Here is an 18015-nt window from a genome sequence, read left to right on the forward strand (position 1 = left end):
GATCTGTAAAAGGAGCTAATTTGGAGCATTTATTCCTACTTCTGCTTTGTAGAAAGCTCTTCGTACACATTATTTAATTTAATCATTAGAACATTACTGATGGAGAAATAATCCCATTTTTCAGAGAAAACACTTAGGCTAATAACCTTGGAAAGTAATGTTTTATGAGTGTGTGTGTGTCTTGTGACTAAGAGAATTGGGCAGGTTCACCCAGATGGTTGAATTAAATCAAGTTCTCAAAAAGAATTAATTTACCCAAACTGTTATATCCAGCCCTTTACTTGGTGCTCTCCAGACTAGAGGAGCTCATACAACATTGTCCCTACCTTCAAGGAGGTTATAGTCCAAATGAGAAGGCATGATGGACACAAATGCAAGGATGATGAGCAAGTGTGATGTATAAGTAAACAGAAGAAAGTGAACATTCCTAAAATTCGATAATAGTCTCACATGCCAACAAACTGATCAGGAGAGATGTGAATTTGCATCAGTAGCTCTGTGGATCTTTTTCAAGAGCCCATATTTTGTGCTAGACGTTGTGAGAAATACAAATCAGGGTAAATTCCATTTGTTTCCTTTAAGAAATAATCTGTTTGAGAATCTGAAGTTGTATGATGGTAGGAATGTAATGTTACTGGCCCAGTCAAGCTGCCTCAGTGGTGATGGATGCACACCTTGCTGATCATGGAGTGAGTCATGGATGAAGTTGGTCTTAACCTGGTGTTGAAAAACATTTGAATTTAGACAGAGGAGGGAAAAGAGATTTGTATGGAAAGGTAAGACATGGTTGTGCTCTGTATAGACAGATACAGACAAAACTGAGGATTCATTTGGGCATAGATTTAGAGAAAGAAGAAAGAACTGGAAGGTAGGGGGGGACACATAACAGATGGCTTTGAATGGCATAAATGATGCTTTTTGTTTGAAGTTCATATTTATGATGGGGTGACAGAAGATAGAACCAGATTCATTGACAATGAGTCTTTAGACTTTGAGAGAGCTTTTGATATGTCTGAGTGTGTGTGTGTGTGTGTGTGTGTGTGTGTGTGTGTGTGTGTGTGTGAAGGTTTGAGGGGATTTTTTTCCCTATGAATTTTCCAGTTAATCCCATAGCCATAACACACCTATAGATCCTCTTTTGCTTTACTCCATTTTGGTCTTTGTGTATATTTCAGGTTGTTTTACATAGTTCTAATCATAGTATATCTGCCACTATGTATCCTGCCTTTTCCACTTCATCTGGTAAATGCTTTTTTACATGTAACTGTATAATCTGCTGAAGGCTTTAAGTAAGGCAAGCCTAGTGATTGCATAGTCTGTCCAATTTGGGAATGGTAGCTTTTATCAAGGTATACATTTAAATTGTGGAGGTTTTATAATGTTCAATATTAACTTGACTTACAGCGTCTGGGAAAATGGTGTAGGCTGCATCCAGAGATTTCCCTGAAGCTCCTTGTTCAATTAGTCAAGTGGAAATCTCATAACTAAATAGTCACCCTGAGCTTTGTTGATATCTCTTTGTGTTCAGTGCATAATATGTGACCTGTTGCAGTAAGGGAATTTTGTGGGCAGGGATGTAACCCACAACCTAGGCAGGGAATGAGGTATATTATTCCAAGTGGTCTTACCGTGGGCTGGCCCCGCAGCTTGGACAAAGCACAGAGACAGAGAAGTCAATCAGCTGCCTGTTGGATTTGTCGAGCTCTGAAAGGCCAATTTGCTTGGATTAACAGAGGTCTGGCTTAATAAATGTGTCTGCTTGCCTAATAGATTTAGTAAATGAACCTTACAACACTTGATTTAATTTAGCATTACACCCTAGATATTGGTGGCCAACGAAGAATCCAGGAATCCTGTTGAGTGTTCCAGCTTTGCAAGGAAGGTGAAATCAGCCATGGTAGCATATCAATTGATGAAAAACAAAGGCAGTTTGGAAAACAAAATTAGCTCCTATCTCTTCCCTAGCATGGAATCCTGTGACCTGCCACCTGAGAACCGTGTGTTCCCATTCAGCACTATTTGGCATAACTCAGAGCCCTAACTGTCTGATTGGATGACACACTCCCTCCCACCATAGATGGCACCCCCTTTGTCTTACCGCCCTGTACTCTTGTGTTTGGCTCCTGGATCTCCTAGGGAAGCAACCCAAGGGAGAGAAGTACAAATCTTCAGGGACAAGAAGAATTCCACTCCTCTCAAAAGAGATTCCTTTAAGGGTGCCTGGGTGGCTCATTGGTTAAGTGTCTGACTCTTGATTTCAGCTCAGGTCAGGAACTCAGAGTTGTGAGATCAAGCCCCGCACTGGGCTCTATGCTTAGTGGGGGTGTCTGCTTATGATTCTCTCTTTATCTCTTGCTCTGCCCCTCCCCACCCCACTCTCTCTCTTTCTTTCAAGTAAATAAATAATTTTTTTTTTAAAAAAGTGATGCCTTTGCCTAGAAGAGTACCAACTACCCAAGTCTAAGGCTCCAAAAGTGTGTAAAGAACGGGAGGCATATGGGCCAGTGAGAGCTGAAGAAGATGTCATGGAATTTGTGAAGGTTTCATGAAAAGATAACTGTTAAGGGAGAAAAACGCCTGGTGGTGAGAGGTGTGGCGATGACAGCAGGGATGGCAGGAGACCAAAATGGAATATAGTCATGGTCAGAGTCATTCATGGAATCAGGAAAAATGAAATCACATTGATTATTTCTTTCATGTTACTGTCCCAACATTTTATTATGGAAAACTTCAAACATACACTAAAGTTGAAATAATTTTACAGTGAACATCTATATACGACCTGTAGTCTGCCATTAACCTTTATTATTTTTGTTTTATCACATGTCTGGTTATCTGTCCTTCTGTCTATCCATCAGTTAATCTTAATTTTTTCACTCACTTCAAAATTTTAGACACCAGTATATTTGGCGCTAAATGCTTCAGCTTGCAAATCATTAACTAGGGTTCAGTATTTCCTATCACTTTTTTCCCCATGGTGGTATGAGTGATTAAATGCATACATCTGAAGTGTGCACTTTTTGAGTTTTGACAAAGGCATTCACGTGTAACACAAACTCTTGTCAAAATATCTATACCAAAATAAATACTACTACCACTCCAGAAAGTTCTCTCACTGCCTTTCTCAGTCAATACTCACCCCCAAGCCTCAAAATCAACCACTCCTTTTTTTTCTATCTTAGATTAGATTTGCCTGTTCTAGAACTTCATATATAAAATCATACCATATGAATTCTTTCATGTAAGCCTTCTTTCAGTTCTTATAGTTTGAGGATTTATCCATATACATACTGTTGTATATATCATTTTTTAACTTTTATGTTCATTGTATGGATATACTATTCTTTTTCCTGTTAATGAATTCCTGGGCTATTTCCAGTTTGGGGCTGTTATGAATAAGCTTCCATGAACATTTGTGTTTGTTTGTGGACATATATTTTCTTTTCTCTTGACTAAATTCTCAAGACTGCAATTGCTAAGTCATAAAATATAAGATGGTACTTTTTGGGGAAAAATTATTGCAATTTCTTGTAAAACTAAACTTCTCCCTAAGTTTATATCCCATCAAAGAACGTATGAGAGCTCTAGTTGCTCTGCATCCTTAGTCATATTTTATATTATCATTTTTAAAGAAAATTTAGCTATTCTGTTGGGTATATAGTGGCATCTCATTTTTATTCCAAAGAACATGACTAGGTAGTGAAGCAAACGAAGGTCTCCTAACAGCTAAGATTGAATGGGTTGACTATTGGAGACTAGAAAGACATTAGACATTCATCAATCCTGTATATTCTGATTGCAATAAAGTGCTCAAAGATTTTCCAACCCAGACCTTTCATTTAATGGATAAAGAACTGAGGCTCAAAATGGGAACTAACTTTGCCAAAGGTAATTTATTACAATAGCAACTAAATAAAGCCAGAATTTCAAGTCTTTGTTCTTACTACACTAGAAATGGCAACTCTGTGTTACACATTATTTCATTGCCATGGCCAACATTGGTATGCTGAACTCAACTTGATTTTAGCTTCCTTCTCAACCGAGGACACTAAGCAGTCACTATCAGCTCATGGAAGTTGATATACATCATAGAACCTATTTGCAACTCATTCATTATTTAATTTAGAAGGTCACACCCTTGTGTGTATTGTCACTCAGCCTTAAGAATACTTGAACTCTGGGATCTTCCCTTAGTTAAGTGAAAGAGTGTTTCTCTCTCTTTCTTTCTTTCTTTCTTTCTTTTTTTTTTTTCAAAACTTTATTTAAAGGTCCTGTTAGTTTACATGTAGTATAATAATGATTTTAGGAGTACAACTTACTGCTTCATCCTATACCTATAACACCCAGTGCTCAACACAAATACCTTCCTTTCTGTACTCACATCTTTCTTTCATATAGCAAACAAAGAAGAAGGTATGTCACATGCTTACAGCAATGTCTCTCCTCTTGCCCAACTCCAGCTGTCAGCCTGGTCAAAAAAAAAAAAGGGGAATTACAGAATTTTATTTTATTTTTAAATTCCAGTTAGGTAACATACAATGTAATATTGGTGTCAGGTGTACAATACAGTGGTTCAACACTTCCATCCATCATCCATTGTTCATCACAGCAAGTGCCCTCCTTCATCCCCATCACCTGTTTCACCCAGCCCTCCCGCCACCCCCCACTCCCTTCAGGTAACCATCAGTTGCTTCTCCGTAGTTAAGAGTCTGTCTTTGTTTGCGCCCCCCCCCTCTCTCTCTCTTCTCCTCTTTGTTCATTTGCTTTGTTTCTTAAATTCCACATATGAATGAAATCACACGTATTTGTCTTTCTCTGACTGACTTATTTCTTTTGGCGTAATACTTGTGGTACAACGGTAGCCTGTCTGACTCCAGAATTTTAAAGAAGAAGAAATCAAATTATGTTTCAGAGGCCCAGTTGGAAATTCTGAGCTAGAAAGCAATTCTCGTTTTGCAGCAGGGACGCTGTCAGAGAGCCACATCTGTGAGTCTCTGCAGGGCTCTGACACACATATCTAGACCATGTTCAGTCAGGAGAGCCTGAGTGTGCTGTGTAAGGGCTGGCCCACATGCACCTGCTTCAGGAACTGCTCTCTGCCTCCCCAACTGGCTGCCTTCTTGGTCTCTGTCCCATGGCTATCCCTGACATACAAAGAGGATAGGGAGTCTGCTCACCTGTGCTTGTGACATCTCTTTGAGAGCTGCCTCAGAGCAGCTTGCTACTACTGGGTCTTACCTTGCAAAACAGCAGGAACTTGGAAGGACGCAGGCCTTAAGATGACCACTGAATAATGACTCTTCAACCTCAGGATCTGCATTCTTCTCTCCCAGAAGCACCTGCTTTCATCAAGTTCCAAATTCTCAGGAAAGTAATAGCTTCTGTTTCTGTCTATCCTTGGAAAACCTGTATATGTTGTGATCAGGGAAACAAAGCAGAAAAAAGAAAAAAGGAATTCAAATGGTCACAGATATGTGTGTTTATTATTTTCCAACCTGTTTAAAATGTTAGAAATGCTTTGCAGTGGAAAACACAGATATAATAAAATGTCAGTGATTGGACTATACATCCAACTAACATGTGTATTCTACTACACAAAAGTAATATGCCAATGATAGGTGATACAAAAGTAAATAAAATGTGACCACCTCTCTGAAAGGTCTTACACCCCAGTGGAATACAGGAGGAAATGCAAGTGACACAGAATATTGGAGGAGAAGAGAAATAAATGATCTATTCCCAGAGCCAGCTGAAATAGGTTAAAAATGTTGCTTCTACTTTGCCCCAGGAGAAGGAAGAGGGTGACATGCAAAATCCAGAGTGTCCAAACTTATCTTCATCTTTCGGGATTACACTTTACAGTGTATTTTAAGGATATTACTATTCTTCCTGGATACTGGGTATAATCACAGTTTTTGGAAGCTACAAAAAGTCATTATCTCTTTTCTTGTTTCAAGTTAGGATCCCTTGGGGACACACAAATACCATGCAGATTTGTGACAGTCTGAGATTTGTAAGAAAGGAAGAAAATGTGATATCCCACAGAGGACTAAATGGGTATCTTTCCTTCTTTTAGCCTCTCATCACCTTGGACAGCAGCATTTCCTTCACATTCCTGGCCGAAGGCACCAACACCATCACTGTCCAGGTAGCTGCTGGAAATGCCCTTATCCAGGACACAAAAGACATTGCTGTGCATGGTAAGCCCTGAAAATTGTTCTGTGTTGCCCCCTCCTGTCCAATCAATGCCATCTGCCTACCCTTAGGGCAAACCCTGACTGCTTTGAAAATTCCCCACACCAGGGGGAAATTATGTAGGTCAACAAGAGATTTATAAACGTATCTTCTACCTTGTTCCTGAATAGACACTGAGGCTGCAAGAGAAACTGGCACAGATGGGCATAGACAAGCATCCATTATTCCCTAAGATGACCCTGATGGGGCTCTCATTAGACAAGCACATATCGTAAGTTGAAGGATGCTAAACTAGAAAGACTGTCATAGAGGCAGCTAGATCTGATGTCCTGCTGAGGTATCTACAACATGTGTGCAGCCCCAACCCTTTGTGACCATGGGGACCAGTGATTTCAAAAGAGGAGTCATGGTTCCCTATCCTTGCAGAACTCATAGCTAAGTTACTGAGATGAAGTCCATATAACCAATTGTTGAAAAATTCTAAATCCTTGGCTGCAAAGGCTCAAGAATAAGGCTAGGATGGGAAGGTAGAACTAGAAAAAAGAGTGGATAATAAGGCTAACTTCCTGTTCTCAATCCTGGAAAATCATTCCCAATTATTAAATCTATTTTAAATCAAGTTTTGCTTTCCACACCATCTCACACAACCTCCCCCAGGCCCCTAAAGCTTGCTACTATACCTGGGGCTTTCTAAAAAGTCCTCTGACTCAGAACATACTTCTTCAGCCTCCGTTCAGGTAAGCACCTTTTCCTACATCTATGCCAATTTGATACTCTCTCATCAGGCACCTGGGGGACTTTTTCTAAGCAAGCATTTTTACTAAAGTGTAAATTTAATGCAGAAGAGTACACACATAACACGTGTTTAGTTTCATGACTTCCCACAAATTAAACAGACCTGTGGACCCACCAACTGAGTCAAGAAACTGAACATTACCCACACTCTACACACAGGATTTTGATCTAGTTCCCTGAGATGGTTTCTAGGAGGAAGGTCAGAGGAACTAAGGGGAAGATACTTGGCAAGGCCTGATTCCAACCAAGCCCAGCTTGTTAATGCTTTATCATTGGCTCTGCACAATACCGCCAACAATAGTAAATACTTTCTTCTTCTGGGGTTCATAATTACCTTTCGTTTCAAATAATTTTCTCTTACCAGAAGAAGGGCTTAAGATGCTAGGAATCCTACATGGTAGGAGCATAAATCCCCTTCCAGTCACTAAGCCCCACCTTCTTTCAGAAGCCAATAAAAAGGAATTGTAGCTGAGGCCACATGGAAGAGTGGACGATTTCCCTAAAGCACAGTGATGACAGCATCTGCTAGTCTGCCATCCCTCTCTCAGCCCTACTCATACACCTTCTGTCCCTGCAGAATATTTCCAGTCCCAACTATTGTCATTCTCTCCAAACTTGGATTACCACAACCCTGACATTCCTGAGTGGAGGCAAGATATTGGCAATGTCATCAAGAGAGCTCTGGTTAAAGTAAGTTGGCTTTATCTTTGCTTACAGGTTAGTGTGTAAAGGAAAGAACCAAATGATCTGGTCCAGACTAAATTTTCATGTGTTAAAACCACCATTCTACAGTTACGTAAGGCTTCTCTCTCTGTTAAGAGAGAGAGGAATGAGGAGGGCAAGGGAAGATGGAGGGAAGGAGGGGTGGGGGAGAGACAGAGATAGACAGGAGGAAGGGAATTGGCCCTATCTTTATACCGAATTTTCCTGGGACAAGAGGTGGACCTCTTTAATGAACTAATGGAGGGAGCACTCATTGAGTCTATACAGATCTCATTCACTAGGCTTGTTCTTTGCCCGCCAAGGGGGTTTCTTAACCAGGTATTCAGACTCACAAGACTATTGGCTTGCTGTGAGTGTATAGCCAGTGGCTATACATGACAATCCAAAGGCTGCAGGCCAGAAAACAGAACATGCCATCAGGGTAGTAGAGTTCTAGAGTTAACTCAAGGTCAGATTGTCCTTAGAGAGCTTTGGAAGGGTTTTGTTAATGCATTGCTTAGAACAAAGTGCTTGAACATAATGACAAATGCAACATGGGTTTTCAAATGTAGAGCTAAGTCTAACATGTGACTCGTTCTATGAAGGAGGCATGGCCAGCATTTCAAAACAGCCTGGAGAAGAGTATAATTCACTCTATCCAGGGAAAAGCAGGCTTAACACATTATTTGTGATTCGTTAAATACTTGTGAGCTATTAGGATGGTCTTTGCAGGGAATACTTGAGCTTGGTTTTATTTATTTATTTATTACATTATGTTAGTCACCATACAGTACATCATTAGTCTTTGATGCAGTGTTCCATGATTCATTGTTTGTGAATAACACCCAGTGCTCCATGCAATATGTGCCCTCCTTAATACCCATCACCAGGCTCACCCATCCTCCCCACCTTCCCCTCTGAAACTCCCAGTTTGTTTCTGGGATTCCACAGCCTCTCATGGTTTGTCTCCCCCTCTGATTTCCCCCTCCTCATTTTTCCCTTCCTTCTCCTAATGTCCTCCATGCTATTCCTTATGTTCCCCAAAAAGTGAAACCGTATGATAATCAATGTTCTCTGCTTGACTTATTTCACTTAGCATAATCTCCAGTCCCATCCATGTTTATGCAAATGGTGGGTAGTCATCTTTTCTGATGACTGCGTAATATTCCATTGTGTATATGGAATATATCTTTTCTTTAGCCATTCATCTGTTGAAGGACATCTTGACTACTTCCACAGTTTGGCTATTGTGGACATTTCTGCTATGAGCATTGGGGTGCAGTTTTCTTTTTACTACATATGTATCTTTGGAGTAAATACCCAGTAGCAATTTCTGGGTCATAGGGTAGCTCTATTTTTAATTTTTTGAGGAACCTCCACACTGTTTTCCAAAGTGGCCGTACCAACTTGCATTTCTAAAAACAGTGTAAGAGGGTTCCCTTTTCTCCCCAGCCTCTCCAACACTTGTTGTTTCTTGCCTTGTCAATTTTTGCCATTCTAACTGGTCTAAGGGAGTATCTCAATGTGGTTTTGATTTGAATTTCCCTGATGGTTAACAAGGATGAACATTTTTTTCATGTTTCTGTTAGCCATTTGTATGTCTTCTTTGGAGAAGTGTCTGTTCACATCTTTTGCCCATTTTTTTTAACTTGATTATTTGTTTTTTGGGTGTTGGTTTTGAGAAGTTCTTTATAAATCTTGGATTTTAGCCCTTTGTCTGTAGTGTCATTTGAAAATATCTTCTGTCATTCTGTGGGTTGCCTCTTTGTTTTGTTGACTGTTTCCTTTGCTGTGCAAAAACTTTCTATCTTGATGAAGTTTATATTCACTTTTGTTTCCCTTGCCTTTGGAGACATGTCTTGAAAGAAGTTGCTGTGGCCGATGTCAAAGGGGTTACTGCCTATGTTCTCCTCTGGGATTTTGATGGATTCCTATCTCACATTGAGGTCTCTCCTCCATTTAGTTTATCTTTGTGTTTGGTGTAAGAGAATGGTCAAGTTTTATTCTTCTGTATATAGCTGTCCAATTTTCCCAGAACCATTTACTGAAGAGACTATCGTTTTTCCATTGGATATTTTTTCCTGATTTGTAGAAGATTATTTGACCATAGAGTTGAGGATTCATATCTGGACTCTCTTTTCTGTTCCATTGGTCTATGTTTTTGTGCCACTACCATGCTGTCTTGGTGATCACAGCTTTGAAATATAGCTTGAAATCAGGCAACATGATGCCTCCAGCTTTTTTTTTTTTCCCCCAACATTTCCTTGCTCATTTGAGGTCTTTTCTGATTCCATACAAATTTTAGGATTGTTTGTTCTAGCACTTTGAAAAATGCCACTGGTATTTTGATCAGGATGGTACTGAATGTATAGATTGCTCTAGGCAGCAGAGACATTTTAACAATGTTTATTTTTCTGATCCATGAACATGGAATTTTTTCCATCTTTTTGTGTCTTCTTCAATTTCTTTCTTGAGTTTTCTGTAGTTTCTAAGGTATATATCCTTTACCTCTTTGGTTAGGTTTATGCCAAGGTATCTTATGGTTTTTTGGTGCTATTATAAATTGAATCAATTCTCTAATTTCTTTTCGTACAGTTTCATTGTTAGTGTATAAGAAAACAACTGATTGCCGTGCGTTAATTTTATATTCTGCCACATTACTGAATTGCTATATGAGTTCTAGTCATTTGGAGGTGGAGTATTTGGGGTTTTTCACATAAAGTATTGTGTCATCTGAGAAAAGAGGGAGAGTTTGTCTTCTTCTTTGCCAGTTTGAATATATTTTATTTCTTTTTCTTGTCTGATTGCTGCTGCTAGGATTTCTACCACTCTGTTGAACAAAAGTGGCAAGATTGGGCATACTTGTGTCCCTGATCTTAAGAGGAAGGCTCTCAGCTTTTCCCCATTGAGAATGATATTTGCTGTGGGATTTTCATGGATGTTTTTCATGAAATTGAGGAATGCTCCCTTTATCCCTACACTTTAAAGAGTTTTAATCAGGAAAGGATGCTGTATTTTCTTAAATGTTTTTTCTGCATCAATTGAAAGAACAATGTGGTTCTTCTCTCTTCTTTACTAATGTGTTCTATCACATTGATTGATTTGCAAATGTTGAACCAGCCTTGCATTCCCAGTATAAATCCCACCTGGTCATGCTGGATAATCCTTTAATATACTATTGGATCCTACTAGCTACGGTCTTCCTGAAAATTTTGGCATCCATATTCATCAGGGATATAGGTCTGAAATTCCCCTTTTTGAAAGGGTCTTTTCCTGTTTGGAATCAAGGTAATGCTGGCCTCATAGAAAGAGTCTGGAAATATTCCTCCTGTTTCTCTTTTTTGAAACAGCTTCAAGAGAATAGGTATTATTTATTCTTTGAATTTTTGGTAGTATTCCTGAGGGCATCAGTCAGGTCCTGGCCTCCTTGTGATCGTTCTTTTCTATCAGTTTGTCTTCTAGAGCACTAATTTGTTCTTCTGCCTCATTTACCCTAGCTGTTAGAGTATCTAGATTAGATCGGATCTCAATGGTAGCATTTTTAAGTTCTGCCAGATCAGCTCTCACTTCTGCCCTTGGAGAATCTATATTGCCATTAATGGTTTTCTCCAGCCTAGCTATTGGCTGCATAACTGTTACCCTGAAGTTTATTTCTGACATCTCGCTTCAATGCATACACATTAGTTCTGTGGCAGAGGTCATGGTCTCTGAATTTTTCCTATGTTGGGTGTTCCTCCTCTTAGTCATTCTGTTGAGGGGGCATTGAGGGAATGTACAGAGTCCAAACTATTGACTACAACCCAAGCAAGATGTGCTTGTTTTATGGGAACATTCAGGTTGGCGGCCTCTTGTTCTTCCAGCCTGTCTTCTGGGGGATGGTCCTGCTATGCTGTTACTTAGGCAACCCTTTTTGGGCAGAGTTGCCCTACCTCCTGTCAGGGAGATGGGCTCAGTGAAAACGAGTTTTGGGGGATTTTGTTCTCCCTGGCTGGCAGCTTTCTGCATCACTTCCAAGAGTCAGAGCAGAAGTGATAGTAGCCAAACTTCTGTCTCAGAACAGAGAAATCACAGTTTGTTCTCCAGAAAGACCCTCCAGGTCACACTGACTTTGTTTTTGTCTGTGCTGGTAAAAAAAACCACAGCATCCTGGGTTGTGTGCCCCACAGCAGCTCTCCCAGCCCTTGCTTCTAGCTCCAAGTATGTCTCTGCCCTTTGTGCTTGCAAAACCACCAGATGTCCCCAGTCCACACACATGCCCCCACAGCTCCAGGATTCAGCCTGGGGGGCTGTCCTAAAGTCCGTTCCTGCCACTGCTGGTCTTCAAGTCTGTGCCTGGTCTGCAGCATGGGAAACTTTTACACTCCTATGTTACTTCATCTTCCCAGTGCCAGCACTTATGACAGCTCCCTTCCCCTTCTGTTTGTCTTCCAATATCTGCCCACAGAATTACGGCTCTCTGCTTCACACCTCAAAACCAACCATCGGAGATATTCCGTTTGTAGAGATCCATATATATCTTCTTATATCTCAGGCTGATTGGTGGGTGTTCAGAGTGGTCTAATAGATATCCAGCTCAATTCAGGGAACTCATTGAAATAGGGTCCCCTACTCTCCACCATCTTGCCCTCCTCCCTTGGAGCTCAGTTGTAAAGGATACATATAGTTAACAGAAAGGTTATGGTGTCATTCAGGTAGAAGGAAGAGTATGCACAAAGCCATGGATTATTGAAAGAGTACAGCATATTGGGGAAATGGCAGAGTTTAGTGTACCCAGTCTAAAAATTGTAAGGCCATTGTAGCTAGACTTGAGCTAGCATGGTTAGGGCAGCTCAAGAAGTATTGGAGAAGCCTGCAGGGGTCCAACAGATACCCAGTGGGCACAGGAAGTTGGAAAAAAATGCTGACAATAGATTTATATTCAGACACCCATTCTGGTAACAGTACAGAGGATGGGCTGTAGGAGAGAGAAGTGAATAGGTGGGGGAGAAATTTCACAAAAGATGACCAGTTAAAACACTATTGCAGTTCTCTAGACCAGAGGTAACAAAATCTTGATGAGGAAGGATTCAAAGGTTACTTGAGAAATTGAACAGTAGAATTGGTGACTAATAGTATGTAGTGGGAATAAGAGAAAGAGAATCTTTCTGATTCCAGAGCAGGGAGGAGATGGTCTTGTCCTTAGTTGGACTATGTCAGAGAAACAAGCTTGAGGGACAGTAATGGTGTGATTGATTGATTGATTGATTGATTTGAGAGAGAGAGAGAGCAAGCACATGGTGGGGGGAGGTGCAGAGGGAGAGGGACAAGCAGAGTTCCCACTGAGCACAGAGCCTGACATGGGGCTCCATCTCATGACCCTGAGATCATGACCTGATCTGAAATCCAGAGTTGGACGTTTAACTGACTAAGGCACCCAGGTGCCCCAATTATGTGATTTTTTTAAAGTGAGTTTGGAACACATGAGGAACAGTTGGGTGAAAATAACCAGGGGAATTGAAAATGTGGATCTGAAAGTCAAGTGGCTATACCCTGACTGAAGGCAGAGATGTGGGAGCTGCAAGTATGGAGGTGATTAGACCCCCCCAGGAGGTGGGGGGCAGGGCACATGTGAATGCTGATGCTCCCTAAGGCAGAGGGGGATGAGCCAGGGAAGGACTTCAAGAGGGAGCCAACAAAAAAGAAAAAGAAGAAGGAAAAGAGAATGATTCAAGAGAGCATTCCAGTGGGACATTGTCTACTGGATCATCTTCATCTTAAATCTTTTTACAAAAAGATTATTCATAGAAAGGGATGGAAATGTGACTGCTCATGCATCCCTGTGACTGTGAAACATCCAGAATTGTGTATATTTTGCATGATTGTGCTTAATAAAAACATACTAGCTTTTTAATAAATAACTTAGTAATTGTAATAATTATACTAATAAATAATAATCAGCCATGTCAGTTGATGGCTGGGCCTTAAATCTCACGAGGACCTGTCCCTCAAATATCCCTTCGGATGGGATTAAGTGACTCTAGACACATAGCCGCAGAGTCTCCCCAAGGTTACTAACTGATTGACACCCACCGCACCACCACCCCCCCCCCCCCCGGCCACTGAGACCGCTGTTCCCTGGGACGAACGGTCAGTGCAGCAGTGGCACTCACAGGCTTACCCTCTGCCCTCCATTGGGTGATTATGTGTGCTTTGCCCTTTGGAATGGTCTCCAGAGACTTACTTCCCCTGGTTGATTAGGATGAGGGATGAGACCTTTTTGCCCCATAGGCTTGAACACAAAAACTTCCAGCTATTTGGGATCATGCCTTCTAGCAGGAAACCAAGGCATTTGGCAAAGCCAGTTCTAAGTGATCCTCTGTGTTTGGTGGACTTTTCAGGTCTGAATGTTACTTATTCGTTTCCTGCAAGTTGGTACTCTCACTGTTATCACATCCCTGAGAATGAACTCCAATCTGTGAGCCTAGTCCCAAATAGGAAACAGAGCTGAGCCAATGCGAAACAGCCCCTCCATTTCTATTCAATCCAGCAACTCTTTATTTGGTCTCTACTCTGTGCAAGCATCTTCAGAACAGTGATCTATCCACAAAGACCCCCAGGAATGTTTGAGTGAACATTCATAGGAACCTTTCAGAGAAGAGATTATATCAGCCAGATACATTCATGTCACAGTCAAAATGATCGAAGTCCTTGAAATGTGGTAGACATGGTATCTGGAAGTGCTTGGCATGAGAGGCTAACTTGGAGGAGGTCACTGCAAGTGGCGATAGTCAGGGGAGACTTCTTGGAGGAAGCAAAGTTTGTTTTTTTGTTTTGTTTTGTTTTTTTCCAAATCAGAAACTACCCTATTTGAGTTGGCACAAATTTGAGTTGTTCAGGAGACACTTAAGGAAGAATAACCATACTCTACAGCAGGTGGTGTGTGACTCAGCGTTTTGTTTGCTTTAGGAGTTTACCTCCAGACAGAAGCTTCCTTTAAGTTTTTATCAAAAAGCAATACAATCCTTTTACTAAACGCTCAGGCATAGGAAAAAACTCACTCATAATCTCAGCATCTTAACACAACTTTTATATTTTATTTTGCTTTTTTACTCTTACGCATTTATATTTTTATAGGGCTGTAACCAAAGAAATGTAAGGAAATAGATCAGAATGTAGTGATCATAAGTGTTTTTCCATGTTGGCTGACTGTACTAATTATCATCATAATGGTAAAATAGCATTCTATCTGGTGGGTGATCATACCATTATTTACTTAAGTTTTTGCATATTTGAGTTTTCCCCATTTATTTGTTATTATAAATAATGTTTTTCTTCCTGTTTGTGGCTTTTTCTATATTTTGGATCATTTCCTTAGGGCAAACACTCCGAGTTACAGTTACTGAATAGGTCTGAATATTTTTATGGCCTTAAAGTAAGTCTTTTGAAAAGCAAACTGGCAATGTGCATTGATTGTTTGTGCTGCCAGCCACAAATGAGAGAGCTCTTAACTGAAGCCTCACCAATATCAGCAATTTTAACTTAATACAAAAATCCTGCTTTAGTAAGTGAAAACTGTGCTGCTTGTCTTGTTCTTTTTAAAATTTGCATTTTCCCATGTTTGCTTGTAACCTCCTATTCCTTGCTCGCAGCCGGTATGTTCATGTTTTTACCAAAAGCTCTAGCTCTCTCTGTGCAGAAAAAAGAAGAAAAATATGGGAGGAGCTTTAGCCAGTGTTCCGAGCAAACAATATTTTAAAAAGCGCTGTAGTATTTTAGTTTTGGTAAAAATGTGTGTAAGAGCCAGAGGAGGTAGTGAGACTAACCATGGCACCTCTAATGGGAAGCAGAAAGGAAGCCTGGATATATCCTGGGCCCTGTGTCTCCCATGTCGGGTAAGGCGGCACGCACGTGAGCCTTGTACGTGGGTGTATTCCGCTCCTTGTGATGGACTCCGGGAGGCTGGCTGGTCCACAGCCTCATTCTGTGGTCTCTGCAGGTAACCAGTGTCCCAGAAGACCAGATCCTGGTGGCTGTGTTCCCTGGGCTCCCCACTTCAGCAGAGCTCTTCATCCTTCCCCCCAAGAACTTGACGGAGAGGAGGAAAGGCAATGAAGAGGACCTGGAACAAGTAAGTGAGAGAGCGCGTGGCTGGGGTACTGCGTGCTTGCACCTCCCAGTCAAAGGGCACACAACCTCATCTCCAGCCACAAAGGGAAGGGAGCTTCCTCCCATTGGCCCAGTGGCCTGTCCGTCTTACTGGAACCTGGGGCTGTGAGGAACAGCAGGCTTGCCCAGAAGGTGCCCAGGTGCACACTGACTAGAGCATTTGGCACACAAGAAGGGAAGGCATTCCAGCAGTTGGCATTCCTGCAACTTCCTCAGGTCTCCTGCCCAGTGACCTGCCCCTCCCCCCCGGGGATGGACGGGGGTGGACACTGGAGAGAGAGGGAGGGATTTGAGTGTCCCTGTCTATATCTGGGAAAATAGGCTTCTTGTCCTTAAAGATCCTGGTCAATCTAAGTTCCTGCTTTAGGAGAGAAAATGAGCTGCTTTTAAACATGCTTCTGTGGAGAGAGAGGGACTGTGTCATCGTGTTTTGACTAAAGATCCAGCATGTCCAAAAGGACTGTGGTTCACCATCCTCGTCAAATGAGCATGTAGCTCCTGTGATGGGCATGCCATCTCTGAAGTAAAGGAGCTTCTCTCACTCCCAGCTCCTACTGGGCTCTCCTAGGCTGTGCTCTGCCTCACCTTTCCCTGCCTGCCTGTGACACTAAGTCAGAGAGGTAGAAAAATTGAGTCCGCACAAAGCACACACCTGCTCCCACATGAGGCAGTTGCGCAGACATCTTCTGTGTCCCTTCGGTACTCACCGGGCTGTCACCTCATCCCTATGGCCGTCCACAGCCATCCTCGGGCAGCAGAGATGCCAACACAGTCTGCTCCTCTGGAAAATGAAGCAGATAGTCGTAGTGCAGGGCTGCATATCCAAGTCAGCCAGAAATAAAATCAGCTTCTCAATGCATGCATCACTTTTATAAGACCTCTTTATTCTGAAATAGTAAGTGGCATGTGTGAACTATATTTGGAAGCTACAATATCCATTTGTTTAGATAAATAGGTAATTACGGTGATGAATAGCAGCTGTGATGTGAAGGCGCGTCCAGCCAGATAAGAATTAGGGACCACAGCCCAAGTCAGCCTCGGCTTTCATGTGGGAATTACAGAGTGATTAAATCGGTGTTATGTGTTCCGAGACTTGCTGGGGAAAAGTAAAGAGGAAAAATTATCCCATAAAAAGAAGGCAGCTTCTGCCTTGATGTCTGCCTCCCATTGTCTCCAAAAGAGCAAAAGCAGAGGAGTGGGCTGAGGACCTACTTCCCCACTTTAATCCTGGCAGGGGCCGCCCTATCCTGTGTGTGTACTTCATTCGATTAAAGAACCAATGATGGGTTGATGTCCTTTCATTGGAAACCACAATAGGTTGCGCTACGGTGAGTTATAAAGGCGTGGATGAGAAAGCACTGATCCAGGGACTGAATGAGACATGGAGGCCTGTTTTCAACTATAATTCACCTCTCTCTCCACTCTCCATAAGCAATAACATATAGCAAATAATACCAATTGCTTCCTTGGCCTCGCAGGGCTCTGAGAGCTGCGAGAACCAGATGGATGAAGATGTCCCAGTATCCTGTCTCCTGATTGAACTTGGTCGCTGTTTGCCTCTTGACCCTGGTTTCTAGCTCCATGAGGGAAGACTGTCTCGTGGCATGTCTCCTGTGCATCTCTCCCTCTCTCTCTCTTTTTTTCCAGATTGTAGAGATGTTGTTTAATGCTCTAAACCAAAACTTGGTGCAGTTTGAGCTGAAGCCAGGGGTTCAAGTCATAGTGTATGTCACGCAGCTGACATTAGGTGAGTGCCTGCCGGGTTCCAGGGGGAAATGGGGATGTGATCTGTTAGCCTGGGGAGAAAAGGGAGGAGATCACGATCAGACGCTTCTCCACAAATGCCTGAAAATAGCTTTGTGGGCAGGGCTCTTGAGTGTAGTGATGGTTACGAAAGATTAATCACATCTTTCTTGGGGCTTCCTGTTGTGGTAGCAAGAAGACTTCTCATTAGAAGTGGCTTTGCTCTTGAATCCCTGGATGACCTTGGGGGGAAAATCTACAGTTTCCTTGGGCTTCAACTTAATTGTTTTTTGTTTGTTGTTTGTTTGTTTTTATCTGCAAGTTGGGATTATGGTGGGTAGTCCTCAGGGTTTCTTAATTTCTCCAATTCTCCAATTCCGTGAATCTTGGTTGGGAGGCCACATGAGATAACTTTAAAACTCCTTTTGATTTACA

General features: G+C 41.7%; 1 protein-coding gene across 2 annotated transcripts in view; it reads left to right on the top strand.

Moving 5' to 3' along the window:
* The window catches only part of SORCS3 (sortilin related VPS10 domain containing receptor 3), a 587951-nt gene that overhangs the window by 561178 nt on the left and 8758 nt on the right, over positions 1–18015 (top strand). For both annotated transcript variants that reach the window (XM_082722548.1, XM_082722549.1), the window contains 4 exons: positions 6077–6200; positions 7568–7680; positions 15668–15799; positions 17485–17584. In XM_082722548.1, coding sequence (XP_082578674.1) covers positions 6077–6200; positions 7568–7680; positions 15668–15799; positions 17485–17584 — 469 coding nt within the window. The remainder of the gene's footprint in view (positions 1–6076; positions 6201–7567; positions 7681–15667; positions 15800–17484; positions 17585–18015) is intronic.

Source organism: Mustela nivalis (genome assembly GCF_964662115.1).
Source record: "Mustela nivalis genome assembly, chromosome: 2".
Taxonomy (NCBI): Eukaryota; Metazoa; Chordata; class Mammalia; order Carnivora; family Mustelidae; genus Mustela; species Mustela nivalis.